Source organism: Thermoascus crustaceus (assembly GCF_041956765.1).
Source record: "Thermoascus crustaceus strain CBS 181.67 unplaced genomic scaffold VTN00scaffold_18, whole genome shotgun sequence".
Classification (NCBI taxonomy): Eukaryota; Fungi; Ascomycota; class Eurotiomycetes; order Eurotiales; family Thermoascaceae; genus Thermoascus; species Thermoascus crustaceus.
The window spans coordinates 31,083-52,160 of record NW_027192543.1 but is presented as its reverse complement, the minus strand read 5'-3'; the positions used below and the strand labels follow the sequence as shown (position 1 = coordinate 52,160).

At 48.9% G+C, this 21,078-nt stretch overlaps 4 protein-coding genes across 4 annotated transcripts; 3 read left to right on the top strand and 1 right to left on the bottom strand.

Annotated features, from left to right (window-relative positions):
- Positions 1-4,621: 4,621 nt before the first annotated feature.
- Positions 4,622-5,770, top strand: VTN00DRAFT_3486 (uncharacterized protein; the record flags this gene model as incomplete). Its single annotated transcript, XM_069429808.1, has 1 exon — positions 4,622-5,770. One exon carries the CDS (start codon positions 4,622-4,624, stop codon positions 5,768-5,770), a length of 1,149 nt encoding a protein of 382 aa, XP_069282750.1.
- A 941-nt stretch (positions 5,771-6,711) lies between these two features.
- Positions 6,712-7,987, top strand: VTN00DRAFT_3485 (uncharacterized protein; the record flags this gene model as incomplete). The annotated part of the gene is made up of 2 exons (XM_069429807.1): positions 6,712-7,048; positions 7,104-7,987. 2 exons carry the CDS (start codon positions 6,712-6,714, stop codon positions 7,985-7,987), a joined length of 1,221 nt encoding a protein of 406 aa, XP_069282749.1.
- Positions 7,988-8,713: 726 nt separating this feature from the next.
- On the bottom strand, positions 8,714-9,394 carry VTN00DRAFT_3484 (uncharacterized protein; the record flags this gene model as incomplete). The annotated part of the gene is made up of 1 exon (XM_069429806.1): positions 8,714-9,394. One exon carries the CDS (start codon positions 9,392-9,394, stop codon positions 8,714-8,716), a length of 681 nt encoding a protein of 226 aa, XP_069282748.1.
- Positions 9,395-17,534: 8,140 nt separating this feature from the next.
- On the top strand, positions 17,535-20,798 carry VTN00DRAFT_3483 (uncharacterized protein; the record flags this gene model as incomplete). The annotated part of the gene is made up of 6 exons (XM_069429805.1): positions 17,535-17,952; positions 18,000-18,223; positions 18,275-18,505; positions 18,561-18,980; positions 19,041-19,641; positions 19,690-20,798. The coding sequence occupies 6 exons, from the start codon at positions 17,535-17,537 to the stop codon at positions 20,796-20,798; spliced, it is 3,003 nt and encodes a 1,000-aa protein (XP_069282747.1).
- Between the last annotated feature and the right edge of the window lie 280 nt (positions 20,799-21,078).

Here is a 21,078-nt window from a genome sequence, read left to right as displayed (position 1 = left end):
CTTGAAAACAAGGAGAGCCTATAGAGCTCAAAAGCCCTATGTAGATAGGCAGGCTAGGGCGAGGAAAAGGTCAAGAATGATTATAGATGGGGGTCTAGCCCCAGTGACTAGATAGGGGCAATAATTCTCATTCTGAACTACCAGTTCAGAATGAGAATTGCAGCCCAGGAATCAGGGTCTATCATAGCCGGAAGGCTCCATATGGACGTTAAACTTGATTAATAATAATAATAATAATTTGGTTTAGCGTAGCTGGCTTCCAGGTAAACATGGCCTCATTTTGGCTGCGATATTGGAGGGAGATCTTCATGTCGAAGCTGAATCTCGTAATTAACAGTTACTAGTGACTACTACGTATTAGGAATCTGGCTTGTAGCAGACAAACCAGCAGGCAATTGAGACGTTGTGTATCTTCTTGATTTCTAGCCACACACTGCAACACAATGTTCAGACTACAGTACTGGGCATGGATCTATCATCTGACGTAATATTGTGGGAATGTTCTTAATATTAGAAGACTTAAGGCAGGCCCTCTGTCTTGCAGTGCACCTTCTGGAGTTTCTATGACTGATACAGGTCGATACATAGTCTTGCCATTGGAGCTCCTTGAATATTCGGTGAGAAAGGCTTATTATCCTCATCCAGACACAGTTTATTACTTGCAAGGTCGTAAGTGCAGTCTTGTCCGAATACGTGAGAAAAAACGCTAATAGTATGCCTTAGCAACCGGCACTACCATCAGCAACGAGACACAAAGCACAACTCTCCATCTTGTCAGTTGTTAAAACTATGACCCCTATAAAGAAAGAGTCTCATGCTGCTTTAAGGTCGTTGATGATGATCCTCAACGGACATATCCAGTGGATGTCCAGTATATTCGGAAACGAGCAGATTGGGACTGAATCGCGTTGTATTGTCGCCCCTTCTGTGTGGAGAATTTTTTTTTTTCAGCATTCGATGATGGACCAACAGCCTCTCAAAGCCTCAACAGCTGACTAGTGTCCAGCAAACTCGGTCCATCAACTGGATCAGACTTTGAAAGCTTGCTTGCTTATTGTATGTACCTAAACAATCAGCCCCTTTCGCACAGTTTCGTAATGCCAAGAAGTTCCAGGTAACTGGATTCTTGTTGATGCTTCTCCAATTGATGGGCATTCTTTGATTGGTGAAGCTGAGGTCCTTGCCCTAATCAGCTTGCAATTGGCTCCAGACTCTGAGTCAGCCTTCTGACTGAGAGTGGAACACAGCCGCGTCGCAATTGTGGCTCACCTGACTGGACGCTCCCGGCAAACATGAACCTGGTATGCAGAGACAAGACTACATTCTCCTCACATTCTTAATTGCCCGCTCAAAACACTTCCTGATCCATAGGTTCTTTCTCAACCACCTTCCATATCCCCTTTCGACGCATACTCCTGTGAGATTGATAGACGCGCCTCTTTCTTTGTCAGCGCTTAAATGGCCCAGCCCTCCAGGGCAGACATCATCGACATAACCAAGTCCTTTAGCAGAAGAACGCCGCTCTCCACACCGCCTTCCTAGTACGTGACCAGTATCCGTCTGCCGCGCCGTCACATACAGCAATGAGAATAAACCAACACCCATCTCCCTTTCTCTACCCGTTCCCTTTCACCTATTGCTGAGTTTTCGCCGGTGGCTGCTGACTACGAGCCAGCGGGCGCACTGAAGGCACCATCTCTTGACTAGGCCTGCGCTGTTGCACCTGCTGTAGCACCTGAATCGGTCCATCATGCGGTTTATGAGCTACCCTATTTCTGCAGTTGGTGCAATAATGATCGATATTCTGACTCATTCCCATCAAGGAAGGTAAGCATGCAAGACAGATGCAGATTAGGCAGCAGAGCAACGAAGCCGTCCTATGACATATTATTAATGTATATTTGGGACCGGGAACCCTTGGAAAGTAGCTTACCTGGTGGCGCTGGTGTCTGTTTTAGAAACTCTGGTCATTGCCCTTTTCTTGCAGAATGGACAGTCAATCCATGTGGGTTCTTTACGGAGAAGATCTAGTGGTGTCACTTTGGGAACAGTTAGGACGCGTTCGATGCGAGCTGAGATGTCTGGTTTGATTGGGGCATTGGGGGTATAGGCTGGGGCTGGGTTGGTGATTATCTTTTCGGTTGAACTGAGTTGGGTTTAGTATTTGTTGGCGATGAATTGCAATGGGGGTACATACTGGTTAGGATCCGGACCCCCTTTGTTGAGGTAGTTGTATTTGTAGTAATAAGGTTATCGTTGGAGATTGGTTCGATGGGAAGACAAGCGTCAACTGGTGTGTCAATTGGTGTTGGCTGATTAATATTAGAGTGCTCCATTGTGCTGTTTTTAATTGAGTATTTGAAGGAGACGAGTTGGTACTTTTTGAAGATTTGAATTATCTAGTCGGATGAAGTATTACGGAGGCTTTCCTATTTCATAGAAAAATAAGCTGTCTTGCGACTTGTTGCCTGGAAAGCTGAAACAACAAACACATTGAGTGTACAGTGTATACGAGTATATTACGAACTAGGAAGTATTGAGTGTACATCATGAATATCAAACGAACCCTACTAAACTTACAGAGCACATGGGTAGTCCTTCCACCAATCATAACCATGTACAAGGCGCCAGCAAGCGGCATGGATGCTCCACCCCAAGCAGATCAACGATGTTGCCCGTGTTGATTGTCATTTCATTAGCGCAACCCCTGCATTCAGCCAGAGATGAATGTGATGCGTGGTGATGACGAAGTTTCTGCTGTTCCTTTTTCTGCCTGCGCGTTGTCGGGGCTTTGCCTGTGGGAGGCGTAGGCGTGGCGGAGGTGCTCCTCCAGTAGGAGGAGGGTGTCATTGCCCTTTTTTGAGTCGCGCGTCCATGCTAGGCTATCCTCAGCCTCATAGTATGTCACTGCCCTAAACACCGCCCTGCCTACATCACCTACCACTGAGACCTACACTACCTATAGTCCTATACAATGGGCTTATACATACTGGGGTTATAGAACATATAACACATATTCTTCCCCATAGCCCCTAGGTTGAGGCAGATGGCTGGTATACTAGAAAATTTTTAATGGTGAGAAGCAGCTCACATCCAATGGTTGAAGCTGTAACGGCGGGCCTAAGACTACTTAGGCGGAGGCTGGTTGGGTTTATCTTGAGGTCAGAAAGCAAGAGAAAGAGATAGATGAATAGGCCGTTACTAGCAATGTTGCTATCAAGATTGCTATTTGAGTTGACCACGGGGTCCTAATCCCCATGGTTAAGGAGCGTCTTATATACATGCTGAGTTCTGCCCGGAAACACCTATCCGGTGGATCATGAGAATGGATCATGGAGGTGGATCGTAGACCTGGATCGTGAGAATGGATCGTAGACGATCCAATGGTCACATGACTTCCCCTCGTCAGCCTTGTCAGTGATCTCTAGGCTGTGCCGTAACAGATTCCATGCTTTTGAATAGTATCATGAAACCACTTAAACCACCCTTTAATAAGCCCTGGATCTTCACATTTGGCTTGTTGATAATTATACTTTCAGCTATATTTAAAGCACAGTTCTGTGTGGCGCTTGATGTAGCAGTTGACCCATTTCTCTCTGATAGTCGCTTCAGATGAAGATAACCGTGCAGAAAGCAATAACTGCGCCAAATAGCGTACTGTTGATATTCAGGGAGGTAAGCCACGTCGATCTAGGTCAAGGATCCATGCTGAGAGCGTAGATTCTTCAGTATTTGTTAATTTGTGACAATTTGCAATTGAGTCTTCATGAGCAGTGATTCCTTTGATGTGTCTCTTCAATGTTGTTGGAGGGACACCGTATGCTGAAGCTGCTTTAGAAATTGACTTAAAAAGACCCTTTTTATAAGCATCAAGAGCTAATTGAATACGTCCTTCCTTTGACGTATCATTGTCCGGCGCCATTGTGGCCGAATAAGCTGGTATGGGGGGGTGGTTGAGGTGCGCAATAGGGGTTTGGACCGCTCGGTGTCCCAGACCGCTCAGTGTCCGATCACGTTAGTTTAACTTTCTTTTCCTCCTCCTCCTTCCCAGAGGTCACCTAATACCGTTCATCTCCGCATCTTCTGCTTGCAGACTACATATTCAGTCTGCTCAGTGAGCTTGGCAGGTTTCCTCCTTCGATTCCATCAACGTGAAATTCCACTACAAATGGGTGTCTTAACGCATTTTCTTGGCCATTGGTAACTTTGATTAAACATCCAATGACTGACTTGGTGTATGAATTTTTCTTATGCGTCTTTTGAGAGCCTCCACAATTCAGTTGGAGGAATTCCCTCCAAACCAAATCCCGCCGTACGCAATCCTTTCCCATACCTGGGAGACCGAGGAGGTCTTATTCGATGATCTCCGCCACAACACCGCCGAGCAAAAGGCATCCTGGAGCAAGGTGAAATCGACCTGCGAATATAGCATTAATCACGGCCTAGAGTATGTCTGGATCGACAGTTGCTGTATCGACAAGAGTAGCAGCGCTGAACTTTCGGAAACAATAAATTCTATGTACTTGTGGTATCAGAAAGCAGAAATATGCTACACATACCTAGCCGATGTTCCCGCTGGTGTCAATCCAAATAAGCCAGGCTCCGCGCTTGAGCACAGCAGATGGCTTACCCGGGGAGCACTCTGGCCCGAATTACTCGCATCGACGAGGATATCCTCATGCACCGGAAACCATTGGAGTATGCCAGCATAGCCAGGCGTATGTCCTGGGCCTCCCATCGCCAGACGACACGTCCCGAGGACATGGCATACTGTCTGATGGGTATTTTCTCTGTCAACATGCCCATGCTCTACGGGGAGGGCGGAACCAAGGCATTCCTGCGTCTCCAGGAGGAAATTATGAGACAATCCGACGACCAGTCGATCTTCGCGTGGGTGGACCGCGACGCCTCTGCCTCCTCTCTTCATGGTCTATTGGCTACTTCCCCAGCCAACTTTGCCGACTGCCACGATATCATTCCGTACCAAGACTGGGAACCGCGCCAGCCCTATTCCACGACAAACCACGGTCTCCAAATTGGACTACCCCTCACCCAGACCAAAGAAGAAATCTACGTCGCGGTGCTCGACTGCCCAAGCCCGCCCCATTACAGAGGGTTGGGCATCTCTTTAAAACGACTCTCCCAGGTTGACGAGCAATATGCGCGCATCAAGGTCGGGAGTCTAGCTGAAGTGCACGAGCGGGGCCCCACACACACCATCTACGTACGCCAGACAAGTGTCATGCCCGAAACCGAAGGCATCTTCCCCAACCATGTCCTCCAGATTCGACAAGTCCCGGCCTTGAATACTCCCTACCAATTGGTAGATGTTGTCTACATGAACGCAGCCGAAAAGCAGCCTCCGCGAGCCATTCTCTCCGCTCGCAACCCGAACCCGGAATCCATACCTCCCCGGTTCGGAAGGGCGTTTACGATGGATAAGGCAGGTAACCGCCTCTCCGTCTGTGTCGTCTTTGAGTGCTCCAACGGGACAGGCCTGTTAATTATGTTGGGCTCAGACACGCAATTCGGCATCGGATTCAATGCCATCGAGACGCAGAGTAAAATTGATTTCGATAACGTGCGCCAAAAATACAGGCCTAAAACCCCTGGGACCTGGGCCGTGTTGGAGCATCACCTGGTACTTGTGAAGACCGAGCCTCGGGTCTATAATTCTGCGAAATATTTCCTGGTCGATATTGAGATCAAGGAGGTGGATAAACCAAGAGATCCGATTCAGCTCATTAAGGCGATTCAAAGGCGACTCTAGGGCTTAACCGATCTGAAACTGAGGGGAGGGAGCCGGATAGTGAGACTGTGAAGCCGAAATTTAGTTGGCGACGAATGGTTAGACATGACTGATCAGGTCTACCTGCAGTGATAAAACATTGGGGCTCCTACTAAACGACCTGCAATAAACGCTGGGACTACGTGGTCCTACTGTAACAACAGACCGTTGAATCGTTTGAGACTGCCATCTGGATTGCATTCCCTTCACCACCTCCCCTCAGAAAATGATGTTCATTCCGACTATTTTCCCCCGAACTCGGTGCTTTCGCGACGATCACTTTCTTGCCCGAAAGGTGCCTTCTGGCTCGTTTTTTTCATGTTAGAATCTCGATCATTGAACGGCTCATCTGTCTTCAACTACACCTTGGGAAACCTCGCCCTCAGAAGAAAGGAACGAGATGAGCCGAACTGAGATTGGTGTGAGAAGAGCGTTCTGCCTTGACATGCTGGACTTGCATTTTGCGGGGTCGGATGGCAGCTCCTCTGGCGAGTAATCATGAGGAAGAGGAACCGCCGCTGCAATGGCTCGCAGAGATAGCCGCCCAGATAATCTATAATAGTAGTATTCCCAGTGCCGGTTCAATTTCAATTCCACATTTCTGGCAATCAGTATTTTTTGAGTGGTATCTCAGGGGGAGGATCTTTCTAAACCCGAGCAGGAGGCTTTTGGAGAAGCACTCAGCCTGCAGGAGGCTTTGTTCTTTCACCAATAGGTGGCGAACACGATTGTGAGGGGTCAAAATGTAAGAGTGAGTGATGTGCCGATCTCGGGTGACGCTGTAAGGTGGGCGGCCACCCTCAGCCCCATCTCCAGCCACGTGGATTTGAGGATCTTGCTCTCGCCTAATCTGAGGTATGATATCCTATGACTTTTCCGAAATCTTCCCCCCTCCCCCTTCCCCAACACTTTGCTTCGTTTTCATGAGACAAATGGAGTGGTTTCCAGTCGGTCGCAACAACACTCCTGGCTGGCGGCTGGATATAGTCAGTCTTATCGCCATCCTTGGGGAGTCATTGATGGCCCGCCATATACAACCCTTGAGCGCCTCCAAGCTGTGTCTGCTTCCTCGCATAACCCCTGCGCCCCAATCTTTCCTCAGATCCACCCGAGCACTGAGGCTCCCAAGTCCGCCAGCCATCGTTTGTGGGGTGTACTCTGGCACACTCGTCCATGAATTGAATTATTTTGCGAACATCATACATCCAATTGCGAGCATGAATAAGTACGAGGTTGCAGTCTACAACATCACTTGGGCAGGTATGATACGTGATCCTACGCAGTGGGCCTATATATCCCTTTGACGTCACAACAGTTCGAAGCAAGACTCAACATCTCAAGCGTGAGGCTCTGGTGCCGCCTTGCAGATCATCACCCATCAATATCCTTACAGTGTTCTCTTTCTTTTTGAGTCTTGGTGCGTTCATCTGGTCAATCATGATCGAGGATGGGGCGGCAGCTCTTGCTATAATAGCAATGTGCTCTGCTTCTACTCTGATTGGAATTGCGTCCCACTGGAGACCACAACTAGCCGCCCGCCCGACGGATACCTCAGTCCCAGAGGGAGACATTGTAATTCGGACACGCGAGGGTGCCTTTGTTATTATCCAATGCACCGAGGAGATTGCTCGAGAGCTCTACATAGGCCCAGAAGAATGCAACTATCTGGTCAATGACCAATGGTTTAAGATATTGGTTGGTGTTGGCACGCTCCTCGTCATTCTATCTGTGTTACTTTTGGGGAACTGCAACTGGACGATGCAAGCCGTGATTGCGGTGATATACATTATACTGAATGCCCTCTACTGGGTAGCTTCCTTACTTCCACAAAGTTGCCTTTGGGACCTGTCACGGTACGAATGCAAAGACGTGACACCGGCACACTTGAAGGCTGCGGATAAAGCTGGGAAAGACGGATTGGCTCCAAGCTACACACGAAGTCTGTGGTTTGCAATTCAAGCCACAGGAGAAATCGAGTGGGTCACAATCAGCGGAGCGGCTCCGAGAACAACAGCGTGGGAGACCTGGCTGAAGTTGGCGCATGCTAACTACAGCAACCGAAATTGGAACGCTGTCGCTGAGAAGGATCGGTTAATGGTTGAAGCGCGTTTAAAGATGAGCTCCCAACGCTCTCAGCGGTTCTGTGAACAGATGCATCAGGCACCGGCCACTCTGCCTGTTCGCCGAGAGACTGCTTAGCGAGCGAGGCTTCGGATGGCGTCACAATATATTTACAATGTGAACTAGAGATAATTATCGAAATAGCTTATGATATGCGACTATTTAAATTGAGAATGGAACGGACAGGCCATCAAGAAACCTAGGGTCCTTGCGAAACTCATCACTCTTTACGGCTTCCTGCGCAAAGAACAGGCTGATTTCCCTTATGTTGGATTGTTGCCGATGAAGGTGAACCTTTTCGTTATCATAAATTCTTGCAAGAAGCTGCATCAGCGCATCTAAGAGATGCACTCGGTGCTCGGTGCTGTCTGTGTTTTTCAAGGCTTCAGATATCAATGCCGGTGCATAGGAAAATAAAATCGTAGCCTGACCATCAACCCCATCCACATTCAGTACGTCGACCACACTCTGCCGTGTTTCTGGAGCTAAATCTTCAAATGCCTGTACAAAGCAATCTGCTCTCTCTGTGTCAACCACTCTCCCCATTGTCAGAAGTCGAAGCAAGGCACGACCTGCTGGGTCGTTGATCGAAAGTTTCTTCTGAAACCCAGCGTCCTGCAGTGTCTCCTTCCGAGAAAGTGAAACGCAATCATAGCCTTGCTTAGGAGTTATCCGTCTCTCAATAATATTTAGCAGTGTCTTGTGAGCCATGAGGTAGGTCTGGAACACAGGCTCAGTCATCTGAGCCGCACAGCATGCATTAATATGACCACCCGCTCCGGAGACAACCAGAATGGCTTCCATTTATTTAATGCAAAAGCACGATTTCTGCCGCTCATGATTAATGTGCTCTCGAGGTTTTGCGGTGACACACTCTGCCTGGGCGAATTGGGCGGTATTGAATCGAGAACCCAATTCAAGACCTAGCAGAAGGTCTGATCGGAGAGTCGGTTCAATTGCCCCTATAGAAGGGAAGAAATGTTCACCGGCAGCCGCATACACCACATCGTCGTGATTCTGAAAGGTCTGGCCAGTGATATTCGTGACCAATCTAGCAAGGTCTTCGTTTTTGCCCACGTCATTCACCACAATAGCGACCAGCAATGCGTAGATAGCTTCAGGGTCCGGACAGATTTCAACTAATAGAGCATGGAGTCGTTGGAATGACTCTGGTTTCAATTTGGCCAATGGATTCTGGCAGCATGTGAAGGTCTGGTAATCCCCGGCCATTAACCATTTCACAGCTAACATGCTGACAAGATTTCGGTTGACTTCCGTATATTCGGATCCGTAGAGTGCGTATGAAGGAGTCAAACGGTTGCTACCCAATGCGCCAATAGGCGCGCTCTTGCTTGACTCGACCGTCGGCGTTGCGTTCTTCAGCCATCTGAGTTCAGATTCGAAGGAGCTTCCGATCAGTCGGACCGCATCCAAGTCACTCAGAGTGGGAAAGACACCGTCATTGAGACTTGTAAACAAAGCCATATTTTAATATATGGAAAATGGATGTGGAAATGACCTTTGCCTTCTGCTCTGGTGGATTTTTGTGAGTGATGTTGTCCCAGACGTTCCTCGGGGCGGTATGTGTCACGGCGTGGTTCCTAGGGAGCATTCTAGGCGCCAAACCGCTGCGCTACTGGCAAAAGACTAGGATACGAAGCCAACGGCTTCGTAACTACTGCTCTTGCTTATATAGCTTCCTGCCACGCCGTCACAGTATGGACTAATATTAGACTAGTAGTTAGAGGCGTGGCAGTTTGTGGCCTGAGGCTGGTCACGGAAGACGAACAGAAGGTTACGTAACGTAATTCCCAAGTGAGTGGGCCACCCAGCCACCTACTAAACCAAAACGCCATTATATTCAAATAACTATCTAACCGGCCCCTTTCATAAATTACCATTTATTACAGACCCTCGCATAGCGAGGCAGAGGTTACGTGACGGCGAGGCAACTCCCCGACTTGCGGTATACCTTAGTAGCTCGTTCGCTCCAGTAGAATTCCCCGCAACACTTGGCAAGGCGAGGCTTGTTTCTACCCCACATGTCGTTCCGTGGATCTCATTGAATTCCGAGGGATAGCCTTATCGCGGGGACCACGTTTTTGCGCCCGGCCCCGGAATTATTTATAATTCTGGAGATCGTCATGCAAAAGCGGGCCGTGTCGACCTTTTTTGTCCAATCGTTTTCAACACGGCTCATTTCTTTTCCTAGTCGCTCAGTCTGGCAAGAATACAAACTGACGATTTGCATCTCTTCGCTTATCACTCCTCTCGGAGGTTTTGATGATGCAGCCAATAACAACACTGCGTGAGCTGGACGTTGACAGGCCTGACTGAAACTAATATCTCGTTGCTACTGGCTTGGTTGCTGTCTGTGATTTTTTTCTTTTCCCTTAGCCACTTAGATGAGCGCTGCATTATAGTAATTATTACTTTTCGATAGGATCTCTGAAACTGTAGGAATGAAATCCCGGTAAGCATGAAATTTTATATGTCGACTTAATATCAAAAGCCAGCGTACAATAGTTCAATTGTCGACTACGGTTGAATGTCTTTCTCTATGCTGTACACGCACAAGAAGGGAAGCATAGTTTCTGAAATCTGGCCGGCTAACAATCTGATATTCAAGAGCACACTAATACAGACATAGCAAAAGAATGTGGTATCCATGGATAGCGCAAATAAGGGGGGTGTTAGCAGGAGAATGAGGGTTGAATCGAGTTTTCCTTCTACCTCCGTATCATGATTGGTCATAAGTCCGTTTCATCGGACAACAGGAAAAGGAATTGACATTTTCCATGCGGTGATTAGGTTTGTACAGGGCACACAATTCCCGCGTCAGTGTGTCCACAGATAGCACCGTCTCCTCCACCAGGTCCGACGCACTAGATAATGACAATGTCAGCCCATCATACATGATATTGGGCTTGGCCTGTGAAACTATACCGAGCCAACTGTGCATGGCCTATATTATTATTATCATCATCATCGTCAGTATAGGCTATTGATAGTATATGGTCTGTCTTGCTTTTGGCAACTCACCAATTGGACAAAGCAATGTTGCATGAGGTCCCGTTGCATTCCTGGTAGAAAAGAGTATTAGATCTTCTGGATAATAGAGACAGGGGGAAGGTCGATCTTTCATACTCCACAAACATCCATTCCAGGAGGACAGTCCCGTTTTTGAGCAGATGGCGCAGCTGCAACAATCGCAGCGCTAGCCAGAAGGGTAACAAGCGTGCTCAGGAACTTCATTGTGGTATGGTACTTGGTTTTTGGTCAAAAATTTTAAAAGAAAGAATTGAGAGAAATCTGTATAGACCGGACCTGTCTAGATAGATTGAGATTCTGAACTTGTGTTTGTGATTCTGATCCAGCTCAACACCACGATTTTCTCACTGTTTATATAGACAAGAGAGGAGGCTGTGTAATGATTTCTTTCCAAATACCTTTCTAAATATGGCTCATTATTCTATGCTGGCGGCCTTCTTCTTCAGCTGAAGAGATCTGTGACCTTCCGTTCAATCTATAAAATATCTTCCTTTAAGTGGAGACTCTGATCGACAGATAGAATATGTATAACTGACGAGACTCAGCTCAAATAGATACTGTGTAGTCGTCAAGTTCTGCTGTATATAGGAGCTTACGCAAACCGCTACATGCGCAGCAGCAAGGCCAGCAGCACCGCATCGGTTGCTAGTAACGGGCCTTATGCTCAGAAGTCTATCCCATTTGTAACGTCGGTAATTTCTTTCTCCACAGGCTGCATCTACTGCTTACTATGAAATACTCTATGTTCTGCTGTGCTGGGCTTCAGGAGACTGTAATGACGAAGCATCTAGATTAGGCTTGCTAAGGGAGGTTTCGTTCGATTCAGCTAAAACAACCACATGAGCACTAGTACTTCCAACACAGTAGCGTGCAGTGGCTTAGAGGGATGTCTATCAGCGAATGAACTTAGTATGGGACTCCTGCCTCTGTTAGAGAAGTCGTTCCGGGTGGAAGTTGACCGGCGTGTCAAGAGGTTAGGTACCTGAGGTATGGCTGGCGAAAGAAGGCGCCCAGCCCTAGCCCTGAGCCCTATACCCTAGACATGGTATGAGGGCCAACTCCACCTTGAATGCCTGTGTCTGCAGGGCATCAAAGAGCCTCTAGTAGCTTCTCCAGATGTATGGCTATACCTAGTTGAAGCTAGGAGTGTCAGGCCCCCGATGTGGGCGAACCTCTTCACTGAACCCAAGTCTAGATGCCTAAGTAGGTAGACTGTCTTGTCAGCTACGGCCTCCCAGCAACCATCCTCCTCCCGCTTAGCCATGGTGTTTGCTGTGGCTGGGACCTAATGCACTTTTCATCTTCAAAATACCGCAACTGCAAGCCGGATAATTTATCCAACTCGTATATTTACTAGCTAGCGGTTCAATCAAGAAGTGGCCGGCCTGGCGGGATACTAGATAGATTTTATCAGACAACACGTGGCAGCTGGCAATCTTTTTCAAAATAGTTGTGCATGCATTAGCACTGGGTCTCTGACTCCTACTTTTCTGTCAGGTAGCTAAGGACTAGACTACATAATCTGGAGAGCAATGGAAATCCCATAATAGCTTCGAGCAAGGAAGGAGCAAATATGTCGGAATGACATGTGAAAAGCGGTACTTCTGATGATGGATTTGCTAGATCATAGGCATAAGGAAGTTTTACTATAATGTTAATCTCTGAAAGAGAAACTTAGGTTCTGGCTTCAAATCAGATGACAAAGTAGTCTGTCATCAACTGTCTTCAAATGTCATTGTACCCTTTCCAATCAAAACGCTGCAGGTTTTGCCATTTTGCAAGAGAAAACCTCCGGTCGAGCAAATCTAATTTTAGTATACGTTCCGCGCTACAAACACAGTTGACATCCTCTGAGTTGGTCGCGTCACTGTATGCCCATGGCTTTTTGTCATGTCAGCGCTCGACAACATCTTCAGTAGCAGAAAGCCTCCCCATTTTGTCTTTCACCCATCTCGCTTCCTGTTGTGCGGCTATGATACTCACAGCTATAGAGCATTGGAAGAGCTCTCTATGGGCAGTGCCCAAATCCTTGCAGTATTCCTCTCCAAAATGCTACTTTTGGATGTAACTCCAACACATCCTCTTCACGCGTCTGGATCTATAATTGGATCTCTCTCTACTACCCGCCTGTTCTAATCTCCTTGGCAGCTTAGCTAGGAACAGACATGTCAAAGAAGGAGTCAGGAACCCAGTGCTAATGCAACGCATGCAGTGGCTAGTGCTAGTGCAGCAGCCACGAGCGTTGGAAGAGATTGCCAGCTGGCGTTGCGGGGATTGATAAGATCTATATCAGCCAAGGCGCACGACTTCTTGGTCCGACTGTTGGCCAGTATATACAGCACAAGCCAAATCAATCGTTAGGCTTTGCATATGCCACTACCTAAAGATGGCCACGTGAGCGCCATGGCTAAGTAAGAGGGAGGCCTGTCGGGTGGCTGAGGCTGACAAAGAACACTAATGTATGTTGACTTGGGAAAGGTTGGCCTGCATTGGTCTACTTCGGAGGCCTGACAATTTCTAGCCGGAAACTTTTGAAGCAGTACTGTAACATGCCCAAAATAATCCAATATGGCGGTTAAAGGTCTAGCCTAGACTATGACACATACTGAGGTATGGTCCGCCGTCTAAACAAGCGTCTAGAAGCTGTCAAGCTCTACATACGCAAGCCGTCACCTAAGTAGCTGAGGCTCAAGCAGGTATTGGACAGAGGTTACCTAGGTGGCATGTACATACCTACATGTTAGTAAGTCAAGACCTCAAGAGTCAGGCGAACTGCCTGAACTAGAGGCATAAGGATCAAGCTAGGGCTGGGCGCCTTATTTTATCAGCCAAACCTCCTGACAAAACTTCCAATTCAGGGAAAGACCTTATCAGGGCATAATATTTTTGGCAGGCGCTCCCCGCAATGCCACTATGTAGGAATGCGTTTAGAGTACTGGCCGCTGGGCGGTTCCGGCCTAATCCACTGTACATGCTTTGTTGTGACAGTCTCCCACGCTAAAAACAGCAGAAGAATCCATAGTGGATAGTAGGATGAAGAAAAAGCAGAATGACATACAGTGACTTTCTGATTAGAAGGGCGGGTGCTGCAGACGCAGCATTAACCGCTGGCGTTGCTACTTTGCAGCTGATTTCTTATCTAAAAGAACTGAGAGTGTTGACAAAAGATACTCATCTAAAAAAAGCTCCACTGAGAAGAGATTAATACGTTCCTGTTGTTGGAATCGGAAATTCCTGGTACAGTTCTACTAGTAGGGAAGTTGGTTTGTTGCCGTCAGCTCAAAAGAAGCTACTAGAATCCTTGGCTTAGGACCTAAGATACTGGTGCTCCTGGTATAGCCATTTGACGGCCAAAATTGAGGTAGAATCGAATCCTGGTCCCTGCAAGTGAAAGTCTACTAAGAATCCTACCTGAGGTCACCTCCATACAGGGTGTTAGAGAGCTGAAGAAGGCTGCCTACAGAATCACGAGACCAAATTTAGCAAGCGGCACTCGGTCTCCCTCTTATGTGTATATATACTGCAATATTCCTGCTGCTTAGCCAGATCAATTTTGCAATTTCAGCATCTATCCAGCTTCAACCAGTTACAGAATTCTCTTGAACATTTAATTCATAGTTCGACCACTGATCACCCTCTATAATTCGCTCTCAAGTCTTTATCTGTTCAACCGCAAAGCACCACAATGCAATTCCTAAGCATCATTGCCGCCCTTCTGGCCAGCTCTGCGATTGTCGCAGCTGCGCCGTCTGCTGTTGAAAAACGGGCGACGTGTCCTTCTGACTATGATAGATGCGGAGTATGGAATATCAAGCTCTTTTTATTGTCCCTCTCTAGCATGGCAATATCTCTAACATATTTTCTTTTCTCCCTCTCATCAGGAATGCAATGGGACCTCCTGCAAGATTTTTGGGTTTAACTTGTAAGTGTTCCCCTAGAAACAAGAGCAGGGAGAGAGAGAGCATATAACTAATCAATGACAATAATCTATCTAGTGACTGCGACGTTGGCAAGGTATGGCGGTTATTAGAACCAATGCTTAAGTATTCCGCGGCATCATGGACTAATTTTCCTTTTTTGTTTTGTACTTGTAGTGCACGGCACAGAGTGGAGGAGGAGACGGTGCTCCCTGTGGGACAATGGATGGTCTGGTGCAATGCCCTGGACGCTAAGGGTGGTCGGCATAGAGAGATGATCTCGTCAACAGAGCTGCTAGGCACCTTCCCTTTCCCTTTTCTTTCCTGCTGCCCGAAGAAACGAGTAGTGGGAGGAAAAAACCGTCATTTCCGACCAGAGTTGCTTTCCTTCTTCCTCGATCAAACTCTGATCTGACGATTGGTTTCTATATCTATGATTTTTATTCACGTGAAACGAGATCGAACGCTCATTGTCTTGCTACCACTTTCTCCCTTCCATTTCCATATTTCTCATCAACCGGTCCAAAATCTAATCCACAAACGACTACTATCTTTAACCCGGAGAAGGGTTCCAGAAATCGACTCCCCTTTCTTGCGTGTGTACTGTACATCGCATGGGGGGTTGAATTCTACGGTATTTACCAACTAAGCTGTACACGTACATTGGATTTAAACATTAAATCATTAGATCTACATACATACAAGCTTTCGCTATTAGCAAGCTTTTAATTTCGTTCAGCTAACCAAGCCTGACTAACCATCCACCGAAACATCGGCTCCGACATGGAGTTGTAAGTCGCTGGCGAATAAAGAGAAAGAAAAATTTTAGTCGAAATATCTATTGATAGGATGAGCAAGTAAGATATGTATGTAGCTTGAGATTTTGATTTTGTGGGAAGCAGAAGCAGGCTGACTTGTACAGTACAGTAGAAGGGATATATAGACAAACCCGGTACGGGTGGACCTCTGACAATGTACATGTATAACAGCTAATTGAGAATGCTATGTTATATTATAATACTCGTGGGAAGTAAGATATTCCTAGCACTGTACATGTACAAAGGAACCCGGAAGGTTGCGGGAGAGTTGGGAAGTGCAAGGATGTGAGAAACTATCTACTGGAGTAGGTACTTTATTGAAACGGCTTCCTTGAGTATCATTATCGGTACAATATGATAGCACGAGATTTTTCTACATCATGTCTAATGTCTTTTAAGCCCCGGCTTGGTCTAAGGCGGAGAGGGAATGTACTGTACTATATGCTTGTCTAGCGTGGCTGTAGAACGACCACATTTCTACCGAGGAACAGGTACCTCTGGAGTTCCCCTGTAACATGTTTCCGCGTCGAATATCAGCCATTAGTTTTCGTAATCGCTGATCCTCTTCTTCTACGTATCGCGCTCTGTATACTCTAGGCGCAGCTTTCCTCCTATTTAGAATCTTAAATCTACCATTCTCTAAATCCACGAGCTTTAGCAGCGTTGAAGAGGTGTTGCGCGGCGTCGATCCTACGCCATGCTTTCCTTGAATGGAGTTCGAATGGGTATAAACGTATCATATAACATGTGCTGTTCACCGTGTAATTTCTGACCTCTGATTCCTAGATGATAATCGAAACGAAAGGAAACCTGTGACGATTATGTTGCGGTCAAGGGTCCTCCATCATCTCTCGAGATCGATGATTGACGGGCTTGTTCGCTCCGGCTCCGCGCCCGGAAGATAACCAAACCACGCAGCGTCTGACACATCCAAGGGCGCAGGACGCCCGACAACACGTGGTTCCACGACATAGCCGATGGGTTTGTTTCCTTGAGCAAGACGACCGCCCGTCAGCCTCAGAACCGGATTAAGTGCCGAAGAGCCGAGCATCTGGCCTGTCATGTTTTGCGGTGGCGTCTCGTCTTACTCCGACCGATAAGATAACTAGCTTGAACGTGGCCCGGAGAAGTGACCGCGGGAGAATATTGGCTGAAACGGTACTACATAACTGGGGAGCCGGTTGCTTAGCTTTCTTAGCTAAGGTCCGTGCTGAAAAGCTGTACCTTTTGCTTTGCTGATGAAGAGCCGTGGAGGTGACGATCGATGCCTCTTCTAGGGAACCCGGAGGTGTCATATGCACCGTCATCCATGCCGCGGAGACATTTTACTCAGGGCTGCGGAGTAGACTGCCCCATCCAAATCCTGACCGTCGCACACTATCCTTCGCCGTGGATGATCATTATGAGCTTGGCATCGCCGTGGAGAGAGATCTCGTTGGACAAAGTTATCGGAGGATAAAGAACTAATAGTATATACACCGGATGAAGTAGATTGTCGGACTTTTTTTAACATGCCACAGAACAGCAGAAGTACGTAGTACGAAGCTACGCAAAGTCGCAAGAGGACTCACACTTACTCTCGGAAAACGCGGCAAGCACGGATCGGTGAGAGATTTTTCTGACGGCGAGAGAATTTGCCCTCTGTCGGGGGGAGGCCCGGGGGATCGATCATGCGGGGTAATGCGACTGATTCCGCGTCCTTTGGCAGGAGTTCAAAAGGAAGTTGGGATTCCAGCGGGCCAAGTGAAGTCAAGTCCCGCACTGTATCTTCCTCTCTTCCCCTTCCCCCTGCTTGCTTTGCTTGGCTTGCTGTCGCCCTTTCTTGGCTGCGTCTGAAAGATGTCAGCTCCCGGAGACCTTTCCCCCGAGGATGCGGAGAAGAATGGTATCCCGTCTGATAATAACGATCCGTCGCTGGATGAATACGCCGCGTTGAACCGCTACATCTCCACGTACCGCGATCCCAGGAGCTTGGCGGTCCGGAACAAGGATGATGATGATGATGATGATGATGCCCTCAAGAATCGAAAGGTACCGTGGTGGGCGCCTTGGAGGCGCAGGTCGAGACGGGGCAAGACGCATGCGGATGGGACGTTCGTCGTGCCCGATGACTGGCTCCAGACCGATATCAGAGATGGATTGAAGAGCAGTGATGTCGAGCCGAGGCGCAAGAGGGTGGGCTGGAATGAGCTCACCGTCGAGAAGGAGAATCTGTTTCTCAAGTTTCTCTCTTACTTTATGGGCCCGATTCTCTATGGTCAGTACCGAAGATCGTGCTGGAGCGCTGTTCTGACGTCTCGCCAGTGATGGAGCTAGCGGCCATTCTGGCAGTGGGCCTTCGCGACTGGGTCGACTTCGGTGTGATTATTGGAATCCTCTTGCTGAACGCCACGGTCGGGTGGTACCAAGAGAAGCAGGCTGCCGACGTGGTTGCCAGTCTCAAAGGCGACATTGCGATGAAAGCGGACGTCGTACGTGATGGTCAGGAGCAGCAGATCCTTGCGAGAGAGCTGGTCCCTGGAGACATCGTATGTTTTCTCCCCACAGTCAGCCGTGGACTCCTACTGACGGTTTCACAGGTCATTCTCGAGGAAGGGCAGGTTGTGCCGGCAGAGGTGCGCCTGATATGTGGCTACGATGACCCGGGCTCTTTTCAAAGATATAAGGAAATGCAAAAGCCTACAATCGGCGTTGAGTCACCGACGGAGCAAGATTCCCGCGGCAGCGATGAGTTCGACAATGATCAAAGGCCGTATTCACCGTCTCTTGTGGCTATCGACCAGTCCGCTATTACTGGAGAATCATTGGCGGTATTGTCACTCTAAACCCCGAATCGTTGTATTGCTTATGACTAATTTTTCTCAGGTTGATAAATATATGGGAGACGTATGCTACTACACGACAGGCTGCAAACGAGGCAAGGCATACTCCATCGTGATTGCCAGCGCCAAATCCTCATTCGTGGGCAAAACGGCGGCCCTTGTCCAGGGAGCCAAAGATCAGGGCCACTTCAAAGCGGTCATGAACCAGATCGGGACGACGCTTTTGGTCCTCGTCATGTTCTGGATCTTGGCCGCGTGGATCGGAGGATTCTATCACCATCTCAAGATCGCAACGCCCGAGAATTCATCTCAGAACTTACTACACTTTGCACTGATCCTTCTCATCATCGGCGTGCCTGTCGGACTGCCGGTCGTCACCACCACAACCTTGGCGGTGGGGGCCGCGTATCTCGCAAAGCAAAAGGCTATTGTGCAGAAGTTGACGGCTATTGAGAGTCTAGCAGTAAGTTTGCTGCTTGAAAGCCCGACCGGTCGTGATGCAGTTCCGCTTACAACTATATAGGGCGTTGACGTCCTCTGTTCGGACAAGACCGGGACCTTGACCGCGAACCAGTTGAGTATCCGCGAGCCCTATGTTGCGGAAGGCGTCGACCTGAATTGGATGATGGCGGTCGCTGCTCTAGCCTCATCGCATAACATCAAGAAGCTCGACCCCATAGATAAGGTGACGATCCTGGCCCTCAAGCAGTATCCACGGGCCAGAGAAATCCTGCAGAGAGGGTGGACAACGGAGAAATATACCCCCTTCGATCCGGTTTCAAAGCGGATAACGGCCGAATGTGTCTGCGACGGCGTGCGTTACACGGCAGCGAAGGGGGCCCCGAAGGCAATCATCGCGTTGACGAAATGCTCCGAGCAAGCCGCCAAGATGTACCGAGAGAAAGCGGCGGAATTCGCCCGCCGAGGCTTCCGGTCGCTGGGCGTAGCGGTCAAGAAGGAAGACGAAGACTGGCAGCTGCTGGGGATGTATCCGATGTTTGACCCGCCGAGAGATGATACCGCGCAGACGATTGCGGAGGCGCAGAACTTAGGGCTCAGTGTGAAGATGCTGACCGGTGACGCTATTGCGATTGCCAAAGAGACCTGCAAGATGTTAGCCTTGGGTGAGTTATCCAGATCGTCCTTCTTTGCCGAATACTGATGACGTGTAGGAACGAAGGTCTACAATTCCGAGAGACTGATGCACGGCGGGCTTGCGGGCTCAGCGCAACACGATCTGGTCGAAAAGGCCGACGGATTCGCCGAGGTCTTCCCCGAACATAAATATCAAGTGGTGGAGATGCTCCAGCAGAGGGGTCACCTTACGGCGATGACCGGCGACGGGGTGAACGACGCGCCATCCCTGAAGAAAGCCGACTGCGGCATCGCCGTCGAAGGCGCCACCGAAGCAGCGCAGGCAGCGGCCGACATCGTGTTCCTCGCGCCGGGGCTCAGCACGATCATCGAAGCCGTCAAGGTCGCGCGGCAGATCTTCCAGCGCATGAAGGCCTACATCCAGTACCGCATCGCGCTCTGCCTCCACCTGGAGATCTACCTCGTCACGTCGATGATCATCATCAACGAGACCATCACCACCGACCTCGTCGTCTTCCTGGCGCTGTTTGCCGACCTCGCGACCATCGCCGTCGCCTACGACCGCGCCCACTCGGAACTCCGCCCCGTCGAGTGGCAGCTCCCCAAGATCTGGGTCATCAGCGTCGTCCTGGGCATCCTGCTCGCGGTCGCGACCTGGATCCTCCGCGGGTCGCTGTACCTGCCCAACGGCGGCGTCATCCAGAACTTCGGCTCCGTCCAGGAGATCCTCTTCTTGGAGGTCTCCTTGACGGAAAACTGGCTGATCTTCGTGACCCGCGGCGGCAAGACCTGGCCCTCGCTGCAGCTCGTCGTGGCCATCCTGGGCGTCGACGTCCTGGCCACCTTGTTCTGCCTGTTCGGATGGCTCTCTGGACCCGGCGAGGTCAGCGACCCCGTCGACCACGCGACGTTCCGAAAGGACGGCTGGGTCGATATCGTCACGGTCGTGGTGATCTGGGCGTATTCGATCGGGGTGACGATCGTCACCGCGCTCGTGTACTACGTCCTCACGGAGATCCCCTGGCTGGATAACCTGGGGCGCAAGGCGAGGAGTAAGGCCGATACCAAGATCGAGAATCTGATCGGGCATCTGGCCAAGTTGGCGATCGAGCATGAGCGGGATGATCTCGGGAAGGGTCGGTATAGCCTGACGGCGAAGACGACGATCGAGGAGGAGGATGAGTGATGTTTGATGTTCGACTGGATGATGGCTCTTGAGAGAGGCTTCCGGGTGTCGATGAGTGAACTAATTATCCTAGTAGAAGACTACACTCGAAATGATTCTATGTTGAAATTCAAGGTCAGATACGCGAGATCGCACCTGTTCCACGAGTACCGACTGCCCCTCACTAGGAGCTGTTCTTATCTGCCTCTAAGAACAAGAAATACTCTCGACGTTTCCATTTTTGATCTTCGGTGACTAGAATCCTCTAACACCTAGTATATCTACACCTATTCTTGACCTT